Consider the following 25,605-nt stretch of genomic DNA (forward strand, 5'->3'; position numbering starts at 1 on the left):
TTAAAGGTTCTGTATACCATCATATGATATCCTGTAGTAACTGCAAGAGGGATTTGGAATTTATAGTAGGCCTTTGTTAAAGCCATTTGTAGCATCATGAACAGGAATTTAAATGACAATAGTTGCACATTTGCATTACAGTATAAAATTCCATGGGGAATTTAATTCCACTGTCCAGTATTAGAAACCTAGCATATGTTCTTGATTGAATTAAAAAAAAATTCTGTCTTTTTTTAGCTTACATGTCTCAAGTTCAGTGAAATTTATTGTTTAATGGGAATTTAGCTGTTTTAATTGCCAATAAGGTACTAGAGACATGGGATGAAAATTCTTAGGTAAAATGTCTTCATTGTAGACTGATTTTAAAAATAGCAACCACTTTGACTTATACATTGCAGGCAAAAATATTTCACTGAGAGAATGTTGTCTTCTCTCAAATGCATATATATACACACACATATATCATATATGTGTGTGTGTTTGCATGTGTACAAAAATACTAGTTATTTTACATTAGAAAAAAAAATTCTCTGATGTAATGATGTTTATGGATTGAAGCCAACAGTTTGCATCCTGAGATTTAGACATATGAAACTTTTTTTTATAATGGAATTATCACACGTCCCCTGTATCTGTCAGTTCTCCCCATTATGTATATGCAAAGGTACAATTCAACAATTTCACTGTTCCAAGGAGCATTTTTACATAGACATTGACAATAAATCTGAAAGTTCAGTTTTTGAAGCAAACAGGCATAAATCTAATTGAAGTTTAATCTGTTCTTTCTCTTTAAGCCTTGTGAGCAGGGGCGTCAGCTGAAGCGAATTCACTGGGTTGCCAACATTGGCACAGCTCTGAAGTTTCTAGAAGGTAGACGGGTAGGTATGGTAGCACTTAGCCCTGGTTTTACTTTTTTTCCCCCTTTGTCTCTATAAGGATATGATTTGTATCCACCCATCTGTTTTTATTCTCCAAAATTTGAGCTGTGTATGCAGTCTTCAGCTTCTACACAATGTTTAAACGCTGCTGTAAAGTAAAACCTGTAAGTTCCAGCACTAGAATGTGGCCATGCATAGAGTGAAACTTTTGGTGTTTTTTTAATTAATAATGGATTGCCTTGGAGGATTTTTTTTAAATGTGCTTATTGGCTCCTCCTGATCTCTACTTCCCTGTTGCTGTTCTCAGCAATGAATGAACTTTAGTTCCAAAGAGACACTCATTAAGAAAAGACACTCATTTATAATTTTTAAAAATAGATTTCTGGTCTTCACTTGCTTTTACATGCAAAAATTATTCCCTGAAATTACAGATATGAAATATGAAATTACATGGGGCAATATGACCCCTTATTAGCTTGCCAGGACTTCAGACTAATTCCTGGATTTATTCTGGTACAGTCAGTGCTGTGGCTGTTTTAGAAAAGAAAAAAAAATATTTTTTTAATTGAACAAAAGATCTTAACAAAATTTAGAAACTAATTTTCATCTAGATATGAATATCATACAAAAGCAATGCATTTCTACCCTTTTTCCTGACTTCTCTCTGTACTGTAATGACTCAAATCTGGATTTTTTTCATTGTATTGTAGGTATTTTGTTCCCTAATTTCTGCATTCTACTTCAGTGTTTGTCAATGCAGATGTTACACCTCATGAATTTTAAGTCTGCACAATACTGTTCTCTGCGATTTGTTGGATTTGGGCAATCTTTCCCTATCTTTGGCTCTCTGACATCTAGACCTAATTACAGTTATGTTATATAGGAAACAATCTTATCAGATGCCTGTAAAAATAAATTGGAAAGAGAACTTTTTAAAATTGAAAATGTATAACCAAAGCAAAGAAAAATATATTCCTGATGCAAAAGTCCACTTTAGCTCACAATCTACCTATTTGAGGAAGTATAGTTTGTTAATACAAAGCAGAAGGCAAGGCTGGGATGAAGAGCAAAACATGCACACTTCCTTAGTTTCCATGTCACACTGTGGTGGGAGACCCTTCTTGGATCCCACAAATATTATAGCAGTGCAGCTGGAAAACTGGCCCTGCCAGGGATCAGGAGAGATTGCCAGAGCTCTGTGTTTTACCTTTTGGTATCTCAGGATTTTTGTCCGGACTCATCTTAGTAGTTGTATTAATGTCCTGGATTTTCTTCTAGAAGGGGTTGGAAGTATGCAGTGTGTCAGGTGTATCAGGGTGGCCAATAGCAGTGTTCCATAAGCTGACTCCAACCCAAAGGATGCCTCTATCCAGCCTGTCACCCTTCTCCTCCCAGAGGAGGTGGGGATACTGTTCAGACAACAAATGCCCCTTCAGCAGCTGAATGCCATCCCTGGGCTGTACTCAAAGGGCAACAAACAGACCCAGGATCTCCTTTCTCTGTGGCCTCTCCCATAAAAAAACCTTACTACACTTTAAATCAACTTCCTGTTTTCAATGTCCGAAGAGACTTCTGCTAATACTCCTGTGTTCTGGTTTGAAAGCAAAACCAGTGAGAGACTCCAAGCCAGAAATACAGTTTATTAGGAAAAGGAAAACCAAACTACATGCAATAATACAAAAGAAAAACCGGTGACAAAGTCAGAATACAATCTGACACCCTGTTGGTCAGGGTGTTGAGAGCAGTCCAGTTGGATTGGTGGCTGCAGTCCTTCTGGAGTGGCAGATGTGGTTCTGTTGGAGCAGTGATCCTGTAGAAGGTTATAGTCTTCCTCTGATAATCCAGTGGAAAAGACAGCTGTTCCTCTGGGAATCCAGTGGAAAGACTGACTGCTCTGTCCCAAACCCCAGATTATATCCAGGTGGGGATGCTTAGCTCCTCCAGTCTGGATGGAGCATCTCACAGTGGGCTGTTATGTGAGTGGGCTGAGTCATGTGGTGGGTCCATTAAACAGAGAAGGCTCCTGGAGGGAGTTATCTCTCAGTCATGGGCAAAGCATTGATGGGCCCGTTAACAGGACATAAGGAAGAAACAATGCCCCTCCTGGTTTTTGGCAGCTCTTGAGGATGAGAATATCTTAATATTGTAACCTAGGACATCTTGTTACACTACAAACTGCAGCTCACAATTAACAGATATTATTCTGGACAAAATTGGTTTTCTCATGGTTCTGAAAAGTTTATTTTTAGTTCTAGATCCATCTTAATGGCGTATAAAATAAAGGTAACTCAATAACTAGACTAGATAGGCTATGCCTCTGTGAACAGTAGCCTAATCAGAAGCTTTAGCTGAGTCCCTGTAAGTCTTTTGATTTGTAATAGATACTAAAATAACCTCACTTTCTAGAAAAAGAAAAGATTTTCTTGGAATTGGTCCAGCTGAGAGAATGAGGTATATTTTTTTAAGATAGGGAATAGAAAATTTTCCTTATTGACTGGTGGAGGAACTAGTAATGCCAATTTTCCTAGAGTTTTATCAACTTGTTAGTGGAGAGGATTGAAAATGTGAGCTATGGGGACTTCTACTCTGTCTCTTCCACAGCAGCCTGTGCAGATTTAATTTGGAAAAAAACTTAGAGGTCTGGACAGCATTTTGTTTGCACTTGACATTATCTACTGGATTTCCAACTGCTTATTCAGAGAAATGCAGTTTTTTCTCTGTTTTGGAGAGACAAATGAGGTCTCTTGAAGTCATTCTCCATCTTTTCCTTAGACTGCTCACCAAGGTTTATCTACAACCTTTGTCCTTGAACAAGCTTGTTGTAGATGGGCTCTTTGGCAGTCATTCATATTTTTATCATGATTGGTGTCTGGCTCTTAGTTTTGCTGAGGAGATAAGTACTAACATAGTTGCTCACTTTCGAATATTACTTTTATCTCATTTCCTGGAGCATTATCTACATGTTTTTTTTCTGTATCATACATTTCCCTCTTTATTTCCATCTATCTTATGAATTTATTTTAGGGTGATATTTTATTCAGACTGTAGACTAGCAGTTGAGAGTTAATAGTCATGAAATCTGTTCCCATTTCTGTTGAAAAACTTAATTTGACCTTGGACAACTAATTTTTTCCCACTCTATTTTTAAAAGAGCTATTGTTAGGCTTGTCTCACAAAGGGGCCTTAATCAGTGGTTGTGATATCCTTTACAATAAAATGCTCTTTGCAGAAGAACCCTAGCATTCTTTCTTCCTTTTTCTTTTTTTATGCTTTTTCCACTCCTTTCCTTTTTACATTTTTATTTTTAAAGTCACTTTTCTTTTTTCATGACACATGGTTTGTAACTTTATTGATAAACCCCTGCATAATTTAAAATCTGTTGCAGAGTATTTAATTTGTTCTCCTGATAAAATTTTATTGTAAGATAGGCAAAAAATGTGCTTTCTTTACATTAAAAAATGGATTAATGCATTTACCTAATAATTAATCATTTAAAGTTTATTTTTGTGTCATATTTTTCCTTTTGCTTTTCATGCTAGTCCGTATACAGAGGATCTCCGGTTTGTACAGTGTTTCTATCTAATTTTTATTTTTCTTTCTGCTTGAAATTATTTTTTCTACATATAATAGCATGGATCAGTCTTAAAAGTTTTCCATTACTTGCAAAACCTTTCTAAATGTGAAATTACAATTGTCTAAATGTGAAATTGCACTATTGAATATTTGGGGTTTTTTAATTGAGAATCTTGTTTGATTGCAGAAATGCATTTCAAATATAGGACCTCTTTGAAATGCATTTCTTAATTGCTATACTTTGTGTATGATAGTAACACATTTTCTTTTCTGTATAGATTAAGCTTGTCAACATAAACTCAACTGATATTGCTGATGGCAGACCTTCTATTGTGCTTGGCTTGGTGTGGACCATAATTTTGTATTTTCAGGTATTTTCATATATTTTTTATACTTCAGAGTCACTTGCTCAAACAATTGTTCAGATCATCACTTTATATTAACTGATGTAATTCTAGTCTTTCACTGTAGCTAAGTCACTGTCATTTGCTGAGGATCTGATCCTTAATAAAGCAACAAGTAATGGTGCTTCGCATTACATAAAATTAGATACTTGTCTGTGGAATAGATTGGTCTTTGCCTAGAACAGAGTTCCTTCATCACTGAAACATATGCTTCTGCTTTCTCTAAAGAATACAACAGAGCAGAAGAGGAAAGTAATAGAATTTTGGATTCTTGCTACAAGTGTCTTTAGCAACCTCAGTGGTGACTGTGCTGAACATCTAATTATGGTGCACTGGATGTCAGTCAGTAATTATTCTTAGACCATACATGTAAACATGGTGATTTCACTGGCAGATGCAGGTATTTGCAAGGATGAAATTTAGCTGTGAATCATGTAGATTGAGAGAGGGTTAAATTTGTAGAGGAGAAATCATTTGCATTCTGTTGAAGTTAGGTAGGAGGCAAAACTGGCTTCTAAATCCTGTCCATATGGGTTAACAAAGTGAGTCACTGTTGAACACTCAAAATAACAACTAATTTTATTGCTCTTCTTTATGGGATTCTTTGACTCCCTTGTGATGTCTCATGGATGCTGTTCTCAGCACCAACCACTTTGATGCCTTTGTAGTTCAGAGTTCATCAGAATAAAAGTTAGTCAGAATGATATTGACCTTTTAATTTACAGCTCATTGAAATGAAGAGAGAAGATCGTGTTTCTCAGTCTTACTGAAACTCTAGTTCTCTGCATCATTTTTGTCATTTTTTGACCTTTCCTTTAGTTCTCACAGGCGGATACATAACTTTAACATGATTGAAAGCGGGAATCCATGAGAGCTGTGGGTCTCATTCTGGCAGACTCATTCTGTGATGTGACAACTTTGGATTTTAAGAGGACAGCATAAAAAAATCCTGCAACTTCCTCTGGATATAGCTTTGTCATTTAAAGGAACCAAATTTTTAGTCAAATTAATGTTCTTGAAAGAATCAAGTTAATCAAGATTTTCATTTGATGAAAGGCATAATTACCGTCCTACACCCTCAGTAAGCACTTTCAATGCACTTAGCCTGCAGTATATTCCCTATTTCACTCTATCACAAGGTACCTCTAAGTACCTTTGTATACAATTGAATTTGTCCTGCAACAGTACAACAGGAAGTAAATCTATCCAGATGAGATAATTGAGGTCACTGCCGTTCTTTAATTGAACGACACTCCTCTGAAATTAGTGGATTATTTTATAATCTGAAGTTAAACTGCCTGTAAGGTATTGTCTTCTATTTTGGTGATAATTTGCTATAATAGATAACATGACACACTTGTGTATTTTTCTAGCTGTAGGGTGTGAAGTCAATAATTGTTAGATGCCTTGTGCTTCTGAATTTAGGACCATCACCTGGGCACATACATTAGTGTTTCTAAAGCTCCTGTAATGTATGCTCAAATAAAACACAGTTAATTATAGCTTCTGCCCAACTTTATTTAGACAGTTGTATTGGGAAATTATTAAAGAAACTGGTGTGAATCAAGAAGGTTATCTACAAAGAGTTCATTCACATTTTTTTCTCTGCAGATTGAAGAGCTTACAAGCAACCTCCCACAGCTGCAGCCCTTGTCTAGCAGTGCTTCTTCTGTGGAAAGTGTTGTCAGTTCAGAAACTGCAAGTCCCCCAAGCAAACGGAAGGTGGTAACCAAGGTCCAAGGAAGTGCCAGGAAGGCTTTGTTAAAATGGTTGCAATACACAGCAGCAAAGTAAGTAAACTACAGATTAACTGATTTTATATTTTAAGTGAAAGCTTTTTTGCTCACATTCTAAGCTCTCTCAGGGATCATCCTTTTGCTCTTTATTTATATAGTACCTTCCTCTATATATAATTATAGAGTCCCTCACCACATTCTTTTTGACAACTGAGGCTGCTAAATGTTACCACTATACAACAAAACAAGTCATAATTAATGATTTACATTAATTTTGCATGCAATCATATTTTATAATTTCTGACTAATGATTGGAATTATCTGTGGCAGAATGAGGAGCTGAAAGGGGAATTAGATGTCTGAATGACAGTTCATTAGTCCTGCTGCCAAAACACTCAATGTGACTCTGCCAGCACCGCACTGATTAAGCGTTCCTCAGTGAAAGCTTGGAGGAACAACTTGCTGTTGAAAGGAAAGTGGTGAAAAGTTATGTATATCCCTCTGTAGTTTTCTGATTAATTTTAAATATTGTGTATTGCGTAATACACAAATTGCCCTGAATCTTCATTTTTCTTAATCTAAGTTGTTTTTGAGTTATTTCTTGCTAAGTCTAGTTAACTTAAGAATTTTTTCCTTTATTCTGTATGATTATTCCATGCTGTTTCAGCTTTCAAAAAGGCAGTAACCCTCCCATAAATTATATCAAAGATACTGTAGTAGTTTGATAGCTTCTACAATAAGAAAATCAGAGATGTAAAATAACATGGATTTATTTGCTCAAATTAAAGAATCACTGCTATTTCAAGACATCAATTGTGCAAAATATAGAGGGGGAAATAGTCAGTTATTGGATGGTACCTCAGAGAAAATAAATGTAATTGCAAAGATTCAGACTTATGCAGAGGTAGAATACAGTAGTATATAGTGCAGTGCTGTCTAATTTGTTTCTTCCTTTGCACTGTTGTTGGTAAGACACCAGCAATGGAAAGTGATCAGCTTCTATTTCCAGACATGCAAATGAACAAAATGAAAATAGATGAATAAATTAAGCTGTCAGTTTTATTGGGAAGATTTGAAAAATATGCTGAAAGAAGCTGAGCGATGCCTAGTGGTAACTTCACCTGGGCCTGCTTCACACTGTTTGGAAGGGCTACTTCCTTAAAGTCAGTGGAAGTGTTTCACTGATCACAGTGAGATTTGAATGAATCTCTACTCTGTTACTGTTGCTTGAACCTCCCAATGGCAAGACTGCCTTAGTGTCCTGGAAGGATGCTTGCTTGCTCAGAACAAGTTCAAAACTGTCTTGCTGTCTGCGGATCACCATACCTTTCAGAACTACTGGTAAAAGAAGCAATGATTCAGAAGTGTGATCCAGTTCTGATTACTTTCTTATTGTATATTGCTATTTCTCGATCATCTGTGTTTATTTTTTAGTGGACATATTAAGTGTTCTGGGTATATGAAATTATAGTACCATTCAGGCTTTTGATAAGAACATAGAGAAATTTGAGTGTTGTAGTATCCCCTAAACAGCGGTGATGTCGTTTTTCATGCTATCATTTTAAAAAATAACAGGTTAGTGCAGGTTTTTTAAATTTTATTTGTATGATACTGATGTACCTAATTGAACTGCAGCTGTTTTAATGGAGTGAGATTTATAGGGAGGGAGATAACAGTGATTGGAAGTGTGTGCATCCGTAGACTCTGTGCGTGTCATATAACACCTTTGAGAACTTTGGCCCTCCATTGCTCATTGCTTCATGGCTTATTGGCACTAGCAAGCCCACTGGAGACAAATACATCATGTATATGATAAAAAATACTTGGATCTTGATAGGCAGAAATTAATTTATGCAGTGGGGAGATGGGACTGCAGTTGACCTAACTGGGAACTACAGGAACAAGTGGTTTAGGTTTAATGATAGGTAACCCCTGGGTGCAGCATTCATACCTCTCCCTGTTTCATGCAGTCCTGATGTTGTTAGTAACTTCTTTCCCTTTCATATTTTTTAGGCAAGTTGGAATTGAAATCAAAGATTTTGGACAAAGCTGGAGGAGTGGTGTTGCATTTCATTCTGTTATTCATGCTATCCGCCCAGATTTAGTGGACATGGAGAAAGTGAGGGGAAGGTCAAATAGAGAAAACTTGGAAGAAGCCTTCACAATTGCAGAAGCAGAACTAGGAATCCCAAGGCTCCTTGACCCAGAAGGTACCTAATACTTGGTTGAAAAAGAATTTTTCAACTTGAAAAAGTTTTAACTACTTGGCATGTCTTAAGGCAGATGTGCTAATTCATCATGGCTAGATATTTAAGCAGCATTTTATGCCATTCAGCTAAAAATTTAATTTTCCATGTTTTTATTTGTCTAGATGTGGATGTTGAAAAGCCAGATGAAAAGTCTGTCATGACCTACGTAGCCCAGTTTTTGAAGTACTATCCTGATCCTCATCATACAGTGACTGATGTGCCAGAGAATGATGTAAGTTTCTCTTGCATAACTATAAAAATTGGTTTATAATGAAGGGGGAGCTTTATAAATACATTTTATATCTTTCATTTGGTTTATTATATTTCCTTTTGTTTAGCAGTTCAAGTGCCAAGAACACTAAGAAAACTAGGAAAGATTAGCCAAGAATAAAGGAACAAGTCTTGCAGATGTTCAGTAGGTGGAGAAAATAGTATGTTGATCTTGCAGGTATTTTCCTCTTTTCAGGAGTAGCAGGAGCAAAAAATAGCACTAACAATTATTGTAAATAGTAGCAAACTCATGGATCCTAAAGTTCCTTAACTGGTTTTTAAGCATAACACCAATGATACTGTAATAATTTGTTACCTGAAGCAATGTGTCATTTATATTTCTATCACACTGGGTTTCTGGATAAGAACAAGAATGGTCCAAGATACTGCTTAGGTAGAGTCTTTGGGCTTTTATGCTTGAGAGTTGTTTACAATTTTGGCAGAGGTTCCTTTCTACTTCACACTGATGTTTAACTCTTTGTTGTAAGGAATTGTTTTCAATCGTGTTTTTTCATTGGAATTTGTTTTGTGTAGGCTCTAGTGCATTGGCTTTGCACTGGAATGCTGTGCTCAGCAATGCCAAGTTACCATGACTCACTTCCTAGTGCTGATTTGCTTTCTTCATGGCAAACATGGGAAGCACTGCTGAGGCAATCTGCTCAGCCCCAGCAAGAGAGAAAGAAGAAGCAATTTTTTATCTGTGTTTCTCTGCATTCCCTACAGAGGTAGAAAAGAGCTTTGAAAGGAGTGAGTCTCCTTCCTAATGCCTGTGTGAGGCTAAGGTAGCTGTAGCTTTGCTGTTTGATTCCAGTGCCTGAGCACTGGAACTTATTCTTTTCCTTCCTGCAGCATTAATCTGGGTACATACTTGTGCCAGTGTCTCAGCATCCCACTAAGCAATGGGACTGCTGAAGGGACTGAGTGAGCACCGAAGCCTCATTCTGTGGCCTGTTCAGGCTGAGGCAGTCCTGCCATCCTCATACCATGGCACACAGGGCAGCTTCTGCTGCCAACAGCCTTGGCCAGGCCTTCTGGCGTGCTGGGATTGGGTTTTGAGGAGCAACCTCACCCCCTTGCCCCGAGCTTTATGCAAAGATGATGCAGGAGAATGCAGGATTGAGCCATTCCATGCCCTGCCTGTCTCTGGCTGTACCCACAGAGATGCCAGCACACAAGTTATGGAAGGGCAAATAATGAGTTGCATCTGGAGTTCTATGTGAATTACTAGGAAGCAGAACAACACAAATCAATTTGACATGCTAATGTGCTGATCTCAGAAGCAGTTCCTCTTCTTAGATATTCCACTAGGAATCCACATAAATTTTGGTAGAAGTGCTGACCCCTTGCATGTCATGCTGCAGAAACCAGTAACTTCCAGACTTTGAGAAGAAAGTAGGAGTTTGACATTGCACTAAATTTCTCATGTCATCATTATCCCTAGAAGAAGACCTATGTTCCTTTTTAGTGTTGTTAGTTAGTTTAGTTACTTAGAACAGGATTCACCTTTAAAATCTAAAAGTTTACAACACTCCACCTGTGGTCAGCAAAAGATAAACACTTCCCCAGATACATCTTTCTTAAGACAGTGTCTTAAACAAGCAGGCTTCTTCTGGAAGCCTGCGTTGCAGAGCATTTCAACAGAGATAAAACAGAGTCAGATTAATCCATCCCTTAGGTAATGATATATAAAACATTGTTGGCAGTTGATTAAAAAACTTTTTGTTTTTGTGACCAGTATAACCCCCTATTTTTAGCCTCTCTGTCTTGCTGCTGAAGTATAGTCTAAAGGAATACTTCTAACACAATCCAGGTACCTGGGAGAGATAACCTTGCAAGACTCTTGTTCCCTGAACTCTTGGACTAATCCTTATTTTTTGTTTAAGAATATATTTTACCTGACATGTATTAAGTGCCTGCTGTAGAATAAGTTGGACAGTAGATGCTAGATACAACTGGTTTTATCTACCTTGTCTGAAGAACTGAAAAGGGACTATCCTAGTTGCAGATGCCTACATTTAGTTAGAAGGATCCTACTTCAGACTGGACTGTGTCTGGGTGAATTTTGGCAGGGAGAGGGAGGGCAAGAGGAGATTTCTAACCCTCTTTCCCCACCTTCACCCCGATGATCAGCTGTCACTGTGTTTCCTCAAGGTGTGTTGTCCACACAAATTCCTGTTCATCTTCCCTCTTGATTCAATGATCAGTTTATAAAGAATTTTCATTGGAAGTGGAGTAGGGATTTAAACTTATCCCTTATTTGTGGTCAGAGGGAGCAGCTATTTGCATGAGCATTTTCAGAATTAAAAGGGGTCTAATCTCTCATGCATAGACCAGCTATGAACATGTATGAACTCATGTAGTCAACACATCTCAAAGAAACACAGTGACTCTAAGGTAAGTAATTATTTTTCCAGATAAAATAAATTATGTAGTGACTTAAAATCTGGAAATCAAATCTAATATGAAAATTACTTCACTAGATATAATACAGACAGGTGAATTTGATAATAGTTCTAAGTACATCTTGTATTCCTACATGTGTGGCTCTTACTGTTCTCTCTGGACTTTCTGCCTGCTTTGCGTTATTTTATTTTGCTTCTTTTCTTTTTTTTTTTCCTTGCTTCTTGTTTTCCCATTTTTTTCATATTGCTAGGAACTTCAAGCAATCCCAACTTTTGTCATTTCTTTTATGAAATTTAAGGTAAGGGTGTATGCTCAGAATAATTGCTTGGATTGGACCTTTCATGGTTGTTAGCTTTTTTTATCCTACACTTACTTGAATTTAGATTTTGGGGGGCTTAATATATATTAGTTTGCTAACCTTATCTTTCCTGAAAAACAATACATTAACATGCTGAATCTAGGTCTGCTCTCTTACATGAGCTGACCCTAACAGCCTAACGCTTAATTTTGCAAATAACTTCACAGAAATATTATCGAAAAGAAAGTAAACGTTCCAATAATAAATCTCAGATTATGCTCTTGGTTTTCTTAAGTATAGATATAAAGATGAAATTAATAGATTATAGTTCAATGTTTCTACACATCTAATCTCATTTTAGATGAATATTTTTGTATGTCTTTAGGTTTATAGAGTAGATAGTAGAGTGTATGATTGTGTAAGTGATGTGTGTGGCTTGTGAGTTGGAAGGAGAGTGTTCATTTGTAATTGTGTGATGTGCTGCTCCTTTTTAATCTAAATTATTATATTTCTAAAAATATACTTTTTTATCCATCCTGGACTTTCAGATACTTCTAATTTTCTAGTATTGACTGAGAGAAGTTCAGAAACCTAACACAGAGTATATGAAGTGAGCATTCAGAGGTGAAACTGGAAGACTGCAGAAGTGAATACATTGTGAAATAAATAGCAAGTGTCACTGCAGTCAGTCATTAGTGTTTATAGTTTGATCTGATCCAACTAATTGCCTAGATTCCACATTCTTGGGGTTTTTTCAGTTGGGATTTTTTTTTTCTGAATAAATTTATAAAAAAGATTATTTTAAAATGACTAGGATCAAGGGTTCATCTTCATCTCATATTATGTATATCTAACTAGTGATGTATTGAAGCAAAAATTTATACTGATAGCAGAATTAGTCCTCTACTCTCAATCCATTCAAGCAAGTTTGGGCACCTTTAATGTGACTTTATAAATCCTTAGCCTTACACAGCCCCAGTACATTACTTCTTAAGCCAGAGGAGATTTGAAGTGGTAAAAGCTTTGCCGATTTCCTTATCATGGTATAAATTTAGCTGTACTTAAAGCTCACCCCCTCAAAGTATTTCTGATGTAAAGTCTTTCTCTTCTTGTGCTCTGATGAGCAAGTAATTCAGAAGATAATCCTGTCATCTCTGACATTTTTATGCCAGCAGAGTTCCCCAGTGTAAGAGGAATTTCCTGAGCAGCAGCTACAAAAATAGCTTTCTGAGCTTTTCCAGGGATTTAGTCTACTTCTGCAGCTAGTCATTAATAGTTCATTCCTGAAGGTGATGCCCGGCTCAGCATTCACCCTGTGTCTGTGATACTGCTGTCAGGGAGAGAGTTTCAGTAACCTATATATATATCCAGTAACCTATATATATAATTATATAAGCCAGAGTTTTCAAAATGAACAGCATAACCAGTTGAATTTATGCATAAACATTTTTGAAGGGACTTCATTTTCTCAGTACATACGCAATACAATGATTCCATGTCCTTGAAAAACAGACTTAAGCCTTTTTTCATTTAAAAGATATATTTGAAAATTCTGTTGTCTCTGTGCCTGAGTCTGATCAGTACACCTTGTTTATAATTACATGTTAGGTCTTCAAACCCTACAGTATTCTGTATTATGTAACTTACAAATTAACTCTGGTATATCAGTTAATAAAATACTGATTCTGGGCTGAAAACTTTCTTTGCAAATTTGCAGTCTACTCCATTATCATATCAGAACTCATAAACTCTTCTCTCTGAATACCTTCTTTGATGTTCCTTGTCAGCTGAGTGCTCCAATTCTGTTCATCTCTACAAATATGTGAACATTCATGGAATTTTGTAAGGATAAATTAATATTTAGAAATGCTGCTTGGAGGTAACATACTGAATGGACCACAGGATTTTAGATAAATTCAAATAGATGGATGAGAGATCAATGGTCCTCATGCCAGAGAAAGCACAAATAGTTATATTTATTCTAGTTAATTTCTGTTTGGTGATTTATCTTCTGATCTGTATGCTACTTCAGAGGGGCAGACTTTAGAAAATAGTTTACATATCAGTGAGAATGTCATTTTGATATTTTTTTATTAAGAGCAAGAATACTAGACACTAATGAAAGTCTTTTTTTAAGAATGATAGCTCATTAAATCTGGTGGGTGTTGATGACAACTGCCTTGGTATCTAAGAAAATGAATCTCTTCTGTTGATTACCTATACTGAGACTTTAAAGTGCTTTAGTATCAACCAAGGACCACGGAATCTAATTTGCAGGTAGTAAGTGGTGCACTGAACTGAATACCTGTGAAAATATATGAATAAATAAATAAATAAAAGATTGATTGTGCATTGTTACACAACGTAATTTGTAGCATCCAGTTAGGTGGTTGCTGAAGCATCTACATCTTTTGCAAATGAAGTTATCAAAATTTCTCTAAATAAATGGTTTTTTATAATACAGAAGGCCAAATGCTCCCTGTTAACTTAGTATCAGAGAAAACGTATGTGGTCTGAGAGAGGTGAGGCTGTTCCTGTGTTATCTTCAGATACCATAGAGGTATTCTTAGTCCCAGAGATACTCTATTTCAAAAACATTTGGTCAGAATGGGTTTTAAATTTAAATTTTTAAACTGACAAAGTAATCTTGCAAAATACCTGATTTGCTGTATGAACGGTTGCACGCGTATAGATGCTCTTTCAAAGTCTTACCTTAAGGAATATGAGAAATATGAAACAATATTTTATGAAACTGAATTTTATAGTGTGAATTAGAAGGAATATACAGAGCATTGGGGCAAACTTCTTCCCTTCGTGACTTCAAGAATATCTTACTGAAATTTTCAGTTAGTGGGATTGCTGTAGTATTTTCAATCCGCTAAGATGCATAGTTTAGTATTGCTTTTATGGAGCTGGCAGCTAAATACTAATAGAGATCTCAGTAGTCTCACTAAAGTTATGGCTTCTTAGGGATAGAACAAATTTAATACCAAAGTTCTTTCTTCATGGCTGAATGAGTTAAGATACTCTTTTTTATATTCTGCTTGGTTTGATTTGATGATCTTAAGGGTCTTTTCTAACCTAAATGATTCTATGCGTTTCCTCATAGGGGGCTAGTCATGAATTTGCTGGTTTTCTGAAAGAATCTTGATATTATATTCACACAGACAAGAAGAATAGACATTTTATTCTCCTTCTCTATATTTAAATGATTTGAAAATTTGGATCTGCTGGGAGTTTTGGCTTCTTGGGACACCAAGGAAAGCACAGTATTACAGGTAGCTGGAGCAGGGAGGTGTTGTATCTGTGCTATACTGTTTCTCAGGTGTCAGCCTGTGTGTGTCAGAAGACAGGAGCACAAGCTACAGAGAACTTTGTTCCAGCACAGCTGCTCTAACAGCATGTTAACCTCACTGCCAGTGCCTAGCTATCAGGATAACCGTGATAATTGCAAATCTGTTGTGCAAACTACATCCAACTAACTCTATTCTGAGCAGAGGCTCAGTAAAAGAATTAGTAGAAATACATCAAAGATTTCTTTCTTATCTGAGGAACCTGTCCTTTCTTTGGCTGAAATAAAGCAAAAGCTTTATCTTTAAAAATTATTAAGGGGAAGTTTTATTTTACAAATTTTAGGCAGCTTTCAAAGAAAGGAACCATAAATTGGCTTCTTTCATCTGTCAGGTTCATTTCTTACAAGACAGTACTTTGTTAAATGCAGGCAGTGATGACTCTTTTTTTATCCCATGGTCCAGTTTTTCTTCTCTCACGTCATGCTTGAAGTGTGACTCATTTTAGGTGATTAGCTTATATGATGAGATGTAAGATGCATTTGTTCTGTAATAGGTAAATTTATTTGTCTGTAGTAGACAAATTTGTTATTTGTCTGTTTCTGACAAATTTTACAGTGATAGCGCTTCTTTGGTTTCAAAAAATAGCTTCTGATTAACAGCCAACACATCTAGTTCATTGTTTGGAAATCTGAGAGGGACACTTATATCTTACTTGACCAGCCTTCTTATACAGTGAACAGAATACCTTTCTCTTTCCTGATAACTTTTGCTTATAACATGCTCACAGACCTGAGACTTCCTGTTAGTGTTTTTCTGTCCACTGCCAGGTCACTGAATTCTGCAGAAAACTTTGCAGCCTTACAAAACTGCAGTGCCATGACACACTGAAGTGGTAAACTGTAAAACAAATATGCTTTTCTTCAAAGCCATAAAATGGCACAGAAGGAAAAGAAATTTAATATACTTGGGTTTTCTTTCTTTCTTTTCATTTTCCATCTTAAAACATTCTAAATATTTTGCTAACTTCTGGAGCTTTATGTCAAGGATTACTCTGAAGTCAATCAGACAATAATGTCTTTTCAGCAATAGCAGACCAGCTAATAAAGTGGTGGTAAAAGATTAAAAAATCCTCTCCTGTCTCAGCTCAATTAACTTTTCAACTGAAAATTGACTTTGCTAATCTGTTGAAGACTAAAATTAGTTGTTAAGATATCTTTAAAGAACTTTGTGTTAATTTAACATCAGATGAAAACTGCTGGTAATATCTCTGACACTGCAATGTCCTCGTTTGTCGTGATTTCGCTCCTCTAAGACTCATGTCTAGTTGGTGACTTCTCTCATACTGAGAGAATGGTTTTCAGTTAGACTGTAAGAAGGTAAATTTAAGAGAATTGGGCACATTTGCTTTCATTACAACTAATGACCTTGACTTGCTACAGAGATGTTAATTTCTGGACTACATCTGTCAGCTCTACTAAAAGGCTGCAATGGGGTCTTTTTTAATGTGTGGTTGTACTACATCATAGAAGGAAGACAGACTGGTGCTAAGAGACCTGAAAGTGTGGGCAGAACAATTTGAAAGAGACATAGCCCGAGCACAGGTGGCAGAAACAAGCTTACAAGAGAAGTATCAGGTAAGCAGCAGGGAAATTGTGTATGATAACAAATCTTTGTCATCATTATGTGTAACAGGTACTGCAGTATTTTGTGCAATCTGTACATATGAGAGTCACTATGATGTTGTTTAAAGAAATAAGGACACAAAGTGTGTTATTGGTGGAAGAGTTATAATGCCAGCTCCAGCTTTGCTACGTAGGACAGTGCACAGATGGTTTGCCTAACACAGAGCTTTTCCCAGCAGTGTGAAGAGGGACTGTCCTAGTTAGGAGAGAGCATGTGTCTGTGCCATCCCTCCAGATCCTGATGATTTAGCATGATTTAGCTCAGATAGGAGGTATGACTGAAGGCTGGATGAGGTGACAGGTGGAGAGAACAGGACTTAGAGTTTTATTTTCATTCGCTCTCTCAAAGGTTAATGTCTAAATCAGAAATCCAAAACTTGGCCTAAATTTTCTCCTGAAGCTTGACTGTTCTCTAAATGCAGCCATTGTCCCAAGTAGCATTAAATCCAGTTGCAGTTTTATCTCATCAATTATTATCTCATTTCATATATGGTTCGTGCACCTGATAGCTGAAGGGAAATACAAAAGTCTTATCTATATATAAATAAAAAAATACACAAGTAAATATAGAAGTTAAGTGCTATTCTTCTTTAGGAAAGATTAGGACAGCTATCAGTACAAAATTTCCGTGGGTTATGGTACTTCCTAAATGTTAAAGAATTTAACTCCTTCACTCTCTACTGCAATTGATTTGGTTTTCTCTTTGTGCAGTCATATAAGCATTTCAGAGTACAATATGAGGTAAAAAGGAAACAGTTTGAACTTGCAACCCAGTCAGTAAGGAAAGATGGTAAATTATCACTTGATCAAGCTGTGGTGAAGCAAGCATGGGAGAGAGTTACTTCCAGGGTAAGTTGAAAGTCATTGTGCTATATATTTTTTTATTAAATGAAGGGTGGAATTTAAAATCATTTAAACATCTGTTTGCTATTGATTTTATTAGGCATTAGGAACCTAAAAGTGGACCAAATTTCTGGCACTGCTGAATTATTTTGCATTTTTTGAGAATATTTACTGCACTATCATCTTTAATATTGCTCAGAGATAGAATATGAACTTTAAGAAAAGCACTATACTTGGAGATTTCCCTTTACTTGAAAGAGTGGTAACAGTGCTCAGCCAAGTTCAAAACATTGTTGATAGAAAGAAAAGCATACACAAAGCCACTTCCAAACCCAATGTTCTGATGTAAATTGCTAGTTATTTGAGAAAATCTAATATAGCGTTTTTTAGTATAACTAAAAAAAATTCTGTAATACTGAATACATCACCAATAAATGAGGTTTTAATTCTATTTTTGACCTATTTTCAATAGTAATAAATTAATGTTAGTATTTATGATTTGCATTCTGAACAACTGAATGAAAAATACCAAGCAAATTATACTGTTTGATCCAAATTAAAAGTTAATTAAAACATTATTACTAGTGTATATCCATACTGCATAAATATACTTTTTTATGTCATGTATTTAACAGAGTATCTGTTTAAAGTGATTCTGGAATTTTCACATAATTTTCATTATGTTTTCATTCCCGTAACAGGCATTGCCAATAAGACAGGGTGTTTTATTGCTATATTCGCCCCTCTAGAGTCTTTTGAGACTCATGTGAACCTTACATATAAAAAGTATGTTCAAAATAAAGATATAAAGATTTTATGCAGGAGCATTAATTAAATGACAATGGCAGAAGAAGTTCTTGAATCCCTTTTCTGTGCATATTAACTGATGAAGTTCCAGATATTTTGATTCTCAGTTGTTCCAGTTACTCCATTTACCATTCAGAAAGGGAAATACATAAATCAACAAATTCTTATAGATATATTGTTGCCTGTGAGAATGCTGCAATTTCCAACTCATGTGGAATAATATACCTAGGCTTATGTCTCAATTATACTCTGTTGCATGGGGGTTTGATTTTACAGTGTAAAGTGTGATTTTTATAAATGTACTTATTTGTATTATTTAGCAAGGGAGGAATTTCAGTCCTTTTCCTTTTACTTCCTAGATGCTTGACTGGCACATACACCTTGATAAATCCCTTCCTGCACCTTTGGGTACCATTGGTGCTTGGCTCTACAGGGCAGAGGCCGCTCTGAGGGAAGAAGTAACTGTCCAGCAAGCTCATGAGGAAACAGCAAACACAATACACAGGAAGCTTGAACAACATAAGGTAGATGGAGATGCATTCATTCTGTGTGTTCCATTGTTTTCACAGCTGTAAATGATCCATACTCTGCAAAATAATTATTTCTACTTTCTGTGGGTTATGTTGTCCTGGTAGTGGCTAAATGTTGGTGTCTTGTCGTGGTGATTTGAACTGTGATACCTGTGTATCTTGCAACCAATATTCAGATATTCAGAATTGCTTTCAAGTGTTTTTGCTTCTTCTAGATGAAGTAGGTCAGGTATTACTATTTTAATTTCTACCGTAAAATTCCGTAGGGAGCTCATAATATTGGGTGCATGGTTCAACCAGTATGAACTAATTGGGTGAAACAGGAAAAAGGGAATAAATGCACTAACTGTGCTGATAGTCAGTGCAGGTGACATTCATGGTGGGGAGAAAATGAGAATGCAGTGAATTTTGATAGTGTTGTGATGACAGATAGCATGATAGCCATCTGTGATGGCAGATAGCATGCTGTGGTAAACAGGAAATTTTCCAGATGAATGTAAATAATTGTACCATCGTTCTGTGCTGAGTCCCAGTTCTCTTTTAAAACCAAAGCGGTGTGGTTTTTTCCGTGGATTTGCATAATATGTGTGGGAAAAATGTATTGGTGAAAAAATATGCTGGTGAGATGATAAAAGAAACGGAACCAGTAAATGGAAAGGAAAAGATGGTGTAGAGAAAGGCAGTACTTGAGGCTGTATTTTCCTTTTTTTCTCCTCTATCACTACTATATTTAAACTATTTTTGTAAATTTGTTATTTTTTGTGTATAGGATATGGGTAGGGTTTTTTCATCAAAAAGTAATGTTATATCATGAAGAGCTGAGAAATTTCATGATCACCTGATTGCTTTTTATTAGAACAATTGTAGCTCTTCTAACTTGAGTACTAACTAATTAAATTTAAAAAAAACCCCAATGTTAAAATCTGTAAGGAAGATACAGACTTTTTCGGGGTCTTGTCTCTTATAATGCTAGATTTCATTAACTTTCTTGGTAGCATCAAATATTTCAGGATTCATAGGATTTGACATTTTTTTAAAAAAAAATTAACAAGTCAAACACTCTTTTGTTCTTAGAATGTGAACACAGTAGACCTCCTTTTGATACATTCATAAGAAGTACAAAAGAGCATGCCCTAAACTGTTTATTTGCATCAGAAATGCTGTGGTGAGGGATTTCCATGCCAACAAATAAACTTTGATTTAGGTTAATCTGTGCCAGGGGAGTTTTCCCATGGGAGTGGGATGGACAAAGCTTCAAGAGAAGCATATATAATTATATCTGTTCGTGGAGTTTGTTTTGTTGCTCAGATTTGAATTGATGAATCTACATGTGCTACTGGATAGTACCAGAAATGCATTCATGTATTTTTTTCAGTCCTTGTTTCCTTGTTACCTTCTGGTTTGTTGGTTTGTTTGTTTGGATTTGTTCAAATGACATCATTGTTTCCTTTTTATCTTTGTCTCATCTGACAATGGGTTATTTTAGTGAACTTTATAGCTCATGGCCTATTTGAATTTAGTACAAAATGTACAAGCTTATTTGGACAAACCTTGTATAATCAGGCAAGCACCTATGCTTATTTTAGTTGCTATTGCTACCGAGATCCAGGAACTAAGGGCAATGTGTGTGCTTGCTGGGGGTCATTTCCCAGAGCAGGATTTCATTTTATGAGGATGTTGTATATAAGTTTTCATGAGCTTCCTGTTGATGCTGGATGAAACTACTGTGATTCGTTTTGACTCACCAGTTAGGGGCGCATGTTAGGGGCATCCCTTTGCATCCTTTGCATCCCTTGTATGGCAAGGTCTCAAACACAGCTGAGATAGTTGTTCCAAATCTTCCCTTTATGTGAGACTGTGTCAGGAGTTTTCACCATGGTAAAATCATGAGAAAGCCTAGCTCATTTCTCTTCGCAGCAAGGTGTTGGCTGAAGCAGAAGACAATGAAAACCCAGGTGGGTTGATGGGGATAGTGGGGCCATTTGGTGAGCTGAGCCAGAGAATTTCCACTGATTCCTTCTGTGCAAACACCGAGATTTGGCTGGGGAGAAGCCCTTCCTTGGCACGTAGGAATATATACATATGTAGAATCTGTGCAGAAGCCTGCATTTTGTTCCCTGAGGTGAGAGAGGGGGGAACCTTTGTACAATCTTTGCTAGCAGGCTTCTGAGCACCTTGTGCTAGCAGCTGTCTGTCTGCAGTGAAAAACCCCCAACATTCTGTGCTCTCCCAGCCACTCTCCAGGGACTTGACGTGTTACTGCTAAGAGTATCTCTTCAAAGACTGCTGCCAGTCATTCATTTCAATATGTAATCTCCAGGAAGCCGTTTGAAGCGGTGTTGCTTAGTTACAGTTGAAGTGTGCTCTGCTGTAGGGCTTGCACTGCTACGGTTCACATCGCAGCAATACAGGTCGGGTACCACATTCCGCAGTCGCTCGTGCAGTACTGAGACAGCCATCCTGAAGTCTTTTGATGGTGAGAGAGTGAAAAGTTTACTAAATATGGAATATGTACTTAGACAAGGAGCTATAGATCTTCCTCCTATATATAGTAGACCAGATTAGTTGCTTAAAATTTCAGTCTATACTTAGCAAAGGTTAGTATCTGTTAAAAAGATTTGAAGAGTAAATTTAGGAGGGTTATGCTTTTGGGATGTTAGCATACTGGCAGACGGAATTTCAGAGATTATTTAATACAGTTAAAGGTTCTTGTTTTGTTAAACCTTTTGCAGTGTATCCTGTTTTAAAATCTTTCAGGATTGTTCGACATGGCTGTAACAGAGCTTCACATAAGGGGGTTCCCTGTGTAAACGTTTAAGTTGGTGTAAATGCTTATGTGATATGTATTACCTTGCATGGAAATGTGAGAGCACGATCAAATAGTTAACTACATTGAGTCATCAGAGCCGGCTTAAAACTGTGCTTATTAGTTAGATAGCCTACTGTGAGCCTTTTCTCTCCCTCTCCTCCCTCCCCCCACTCTCTCAATATCTCTCTCTTTCTTAAAAATCCAATCAGGATCTGCTGAAAAACATAGATGGTCACAAAAAGGCTTTCCACGAGATCCACAGGACCAGGTCTGTTAATGGCGTGCCTGTTCCACATGACCAGTTAGAGGATATGGCAGACAGGTAAGGCTTTCAATCTGAAATGAAAAGCTTCTGTGTATGAAGGGGAGCCTGTTTGCTTTTTTATCTGTTCATGCAGAGATCACTGTCTAGTTACATTTCTCAGTGGCAAACTGAGATGGATGGAAAAACCTCCTAGAATATACATAAAAATATACTGAAAAACCTGATGCTTTTAAGATTGATGAGAATCAAAATAAGCAATAAATTTTGGATAGGAATGCCCTTTCTTATACTGATGCTGTTATTACTTGTCCCTGGAAGAAATGTTATATAACAGCCAGGATGCATGTGAAAAAAAAGAAAAATGACTTTGCAAAACTTAATAACAGAAGTGAACTGATGTTTTCTATGATTAAAAAGAAATGTAATTAGTTTATTGTTCAAGAGCAGTCATTAGAATATCGTCACACATAATTAAATGTTTGTAGATTCTAAATGAGGTGAAAGATTAGAAAAATATCCAAACTGCTTTCAGTCTCTTCTGCAAAAATGAATATTGCTCTATTATATTATACTGTGATTCATTTTTTAGGTTTAATTTTGTTGTCTCTTCATCTGAGCTCCATCTGTTGAAGATGGAGTTTCTGGAACTGAAGTACCGTCTGCTGTCACTCTTAGTCTTTGCAGAATCAAAGTTAAAATCATGGATTATCAAATACGGAAGGCGAGAGTCAGTGGAACTGCTTCTTCAAAATTATATTGTAAGTTGGGGTTGTCCTCTTTTTATAACCATTTTTGAAATTTTCATATTTAAGTTTGCTAGAATTGTATAAAAGAACAGACACAGATATCAATTTGTCAGTCATCAACTTTATGACTGCATTCCTATGAAATATATCTTCAGATGTGAATCTGTCTTCCCCATGGGGGAACTTTAGTCAAAAGGCTAAAAGTAAAAATTATTCTCTTTGCATCATTTTTTGAAAAAGAGAAATATTATTCCAGCTGCTGTCCAGTGATTAATTTAGCAAGCATGTCTGGAGGTTCCAAATCCTAGACTTTTTCTTCCTTTTTATAGCAATTCCAAAGAAGTTAATTTAATCTTCTTTTACACCTGAATAGAAGCACTTTATAGTGACTCTATACAGTTTAAGAGTTAAAGACAGAGGAGGCATTTGGCATGCATTCACACACAATATTTTTTAGAGTCTCCCAAAAGACTAAAAAAAAAAAAAGTTATTTTACCTTCATATATTTCTTTAATACAATATACCTAAAGGGGATTAATTTTGTTCTTTTAAAGAATTATTTTTCTTTTCCTACTCAACATTAGTATATTAAACCCTTTTTTAAAATTTCTATTCTGGAAAGAGTTTGCTCCAGCTCTGCATCAGCCATTTACAATGTTAAGGAACAGAAACTCTTGACTTACAAGTGTTCATTGATAAATTCTTTTTCGGTGTTACGCTGCTGCATCTTTTTAAATTCACACGCGCAGTGCCAAGTGTAGGTAGAATGATAGTAGTGCTGCACTTCTACATTAGGGCATGAAGGATTCTTTCAAAAGCAAGATTGATCTAAATATATTTTTCACCTCCATCTAATCCATAGGGGAAAATTTGCACACAGAAATTAAATCTGAAAAGACTAATACAGTTACAGAAGCATTCAGAGCCAGGTCAATGAGCAGAGACAATTATTGATGTCCCCACTTCTTTGAAAAGAAAATTTCAAACTCAGTGAAATTTGTGTGAAATTCTCACTTTTCAAAGTGTTTAAACTTTAGCAGTTAAGGACACAAAAAAATTCAGGAGTCAGCTAACCTTCTTTTATAGACAAGCTTGGTAAAATTCAGATAATTACTTGAATTAACTTAGCTTACTGGAGTGATGTGCAATAACTAGGATTGTAGTCCATTCTTTTACTCTCTAAGACTGTAAAAAAACTACTAAAAGGTGACAAGGGAAATAATAAAAAGGTGGATGTCTTGAATTTTCAGGGTTTTTTGGTAACTTTCTTATTTTTTTTTCCTTTAAGAGGAACATGAAGTTATTAATTTGTATATTAGTTTGCAAGTGCCTCAATTGTTCTTGTAATTCAGACCACTGATGCTGAGGTGGTCTTTAGGGTAGAAAGATGCTTCCTTGCATTATTTTTGAAACTGTATAACATCAAAATGAGGAAACCAGGACAAGAAGATAAATAAATCTCATTTTCACTCTTGAAATGGCCTTGACTTCTGCTCCTTGAAGATGTGATAGAAAGAGAATTTATGTGCTTTGGCTTACCTGGGACCAGTTTTCTAGGACTAAGGGACAAGTGTTACTCTTCCAGTATATTAGGAGTCTTACATAGGAAAGCTGTAGTCAGTACCTTAGAGTGATTATATTAGCAGGAGATAAAAATGTAAGTCTGTTTGTCTGCCAAAACAGACTGGGGAATGTCAGCATTCTAGGAACATGCGTAATTAGGATCTGGATAGAACATATGCCTGGAAAATATTTATGTACTGTAGCTTAAAATAAAAGTGGTGATTTTTACTTAATCTTAACATCTTTTCACCAGTCTGTCATACACCGGAAGTAAAGGTCAGCACAGACTTGCACACCATCAACCTGAATAATAAATTGTACCAAATTCCACTGTAATGGAGATACTAGGTACAGTTATCCATGGATTTTAACCCATGGAACTGTGTTGTAGCACTGCTGTGTTAGCACTTTTTTAGCATCATATGCTACACTGGTTTGAGAAAGCCGCTTATTTTCTTCAAGGAGTCTTGTCAGATGGTAGACAATATTAATCAGTAAAATGTCTTTATTTAATTTTTGAAAACATTTCAGATAGCTCTTGATATCAGTGTTATATAATTTTTTTTGCTCCTTCATGTGAAGTCTTGGAGGTTTTGGTTCAGGTTAACATGTCTGCATGGGTTTGGCAAAAGTGAAATCATGAGTCTGTCACACAATTCATGATAAAGTCTGTAGGTTTTCATACATGGCAGATTTTGTTTTAACAGCAGAACAAAGAAAAACTGTGATTGTTCTTGACTTCTAGTTTCCTTAGTTATAAACAGAGTTCTAAATTATCTACTAGGTAGCTGTTGTAACCTGACATAGCAACTGTCAAAGGTTTTAAATAGAAGGGTTTTAGATATATACTGGCAGAATTATTTTTAAGTGTTATATAATATGGGTTTATGAACACACAAGATCTGATTCTCCTGCTCAAAATACATAGAACATGGACTTCATTTGAAACCTGGTTTAATCAAAATCATGCTTGTCTGATTTTGTCTATTCTGACATTCCAAAGCTTGTATAGACATATGTGGGGTATGCATTCCTTAATTTTGTAATCTCTAGCTGAGGAGGATGAGATGTAACATAAATTACAGAACCATTCCAAACTCTACCTTTCTCTTCCTGTTTTAACACTGTTAATGCAAGATATAATGTGCTTGCATAATGTAGAGCTATAATTCTGTATTGCACTTAAAGGAAATAACATTTCTGAAAGACATGTAAAAAAAAAAAAAGGTCAGTTTAATTTCCCATAAGGAATAAGG

At 36.1% G+C, this 25,605-nt stretch overlaps 1 protein-coding gene across 1 annotated transcript in view; it reads left to right on the forward strand.

The window, feature by feature from the left end:
* The window catches only part of SYNE1 (spectrin repeat containing nuclear envelope protein 1), a 241,632-nt gene that overhangs the window by 13,219 nt on the left and 202,808 nt on the right, over positions 1-25,605 (forward strand). Inside the window, exons 4-14 of the mRNA XM_031056245.1 lie at positions 795-878; positions 4,418-4,438; positions 4,730-4,822; positions 6,467-6,645; positions 8,605-8,801; positions 8,963-9,072; positions 16,631-16,738; positions 17,498-17,635; positions 18,796-18,960; positions 21,985-22,097; positions 22,630-22,798. Of these exons, the coding sequence (XP_030912105.1) occupies positions 795-878; positions 4,418-4,438; positions 4,730-4,822; positions 6,467-6,645; positions 8,605-8,801; positions 8,963-9,072; positions 16,631-16,738; positions 17,498-17,635; positions 18,796-18,960; positions 21,985-22,097; positions 22,630-22,798 (1,377 nt within the window). The remainder of the gene's footprint in view (positions 1-794; positions 879-4,417; positions 4,439-4,729; positions 4,823-6,466; positions 6,646-8,604; positions 8,802-8,962; positions 9,073-16,630; positions 16,739-17,497; positions 17,636-18,795; positions 18,961-21,984; positions 22,098-22,629; positions 22,799-25,605) is intronic.

The sequence above is a fragment of the Geospiza fortis genome, unplaced genomic scaffold (assembly GCF_000277835.1).
Source record: "Geospiza fortis unplaced genomic scaffold, GeoFor_1.0 scaffold162, whole genome shotgun sequence".
Taxonomy (NCBI): Eukaryota; Metazoa; Chordata; class Aves; order Passeriformes; family Thraupidae; genus Geospiza; species Geospiza fortis.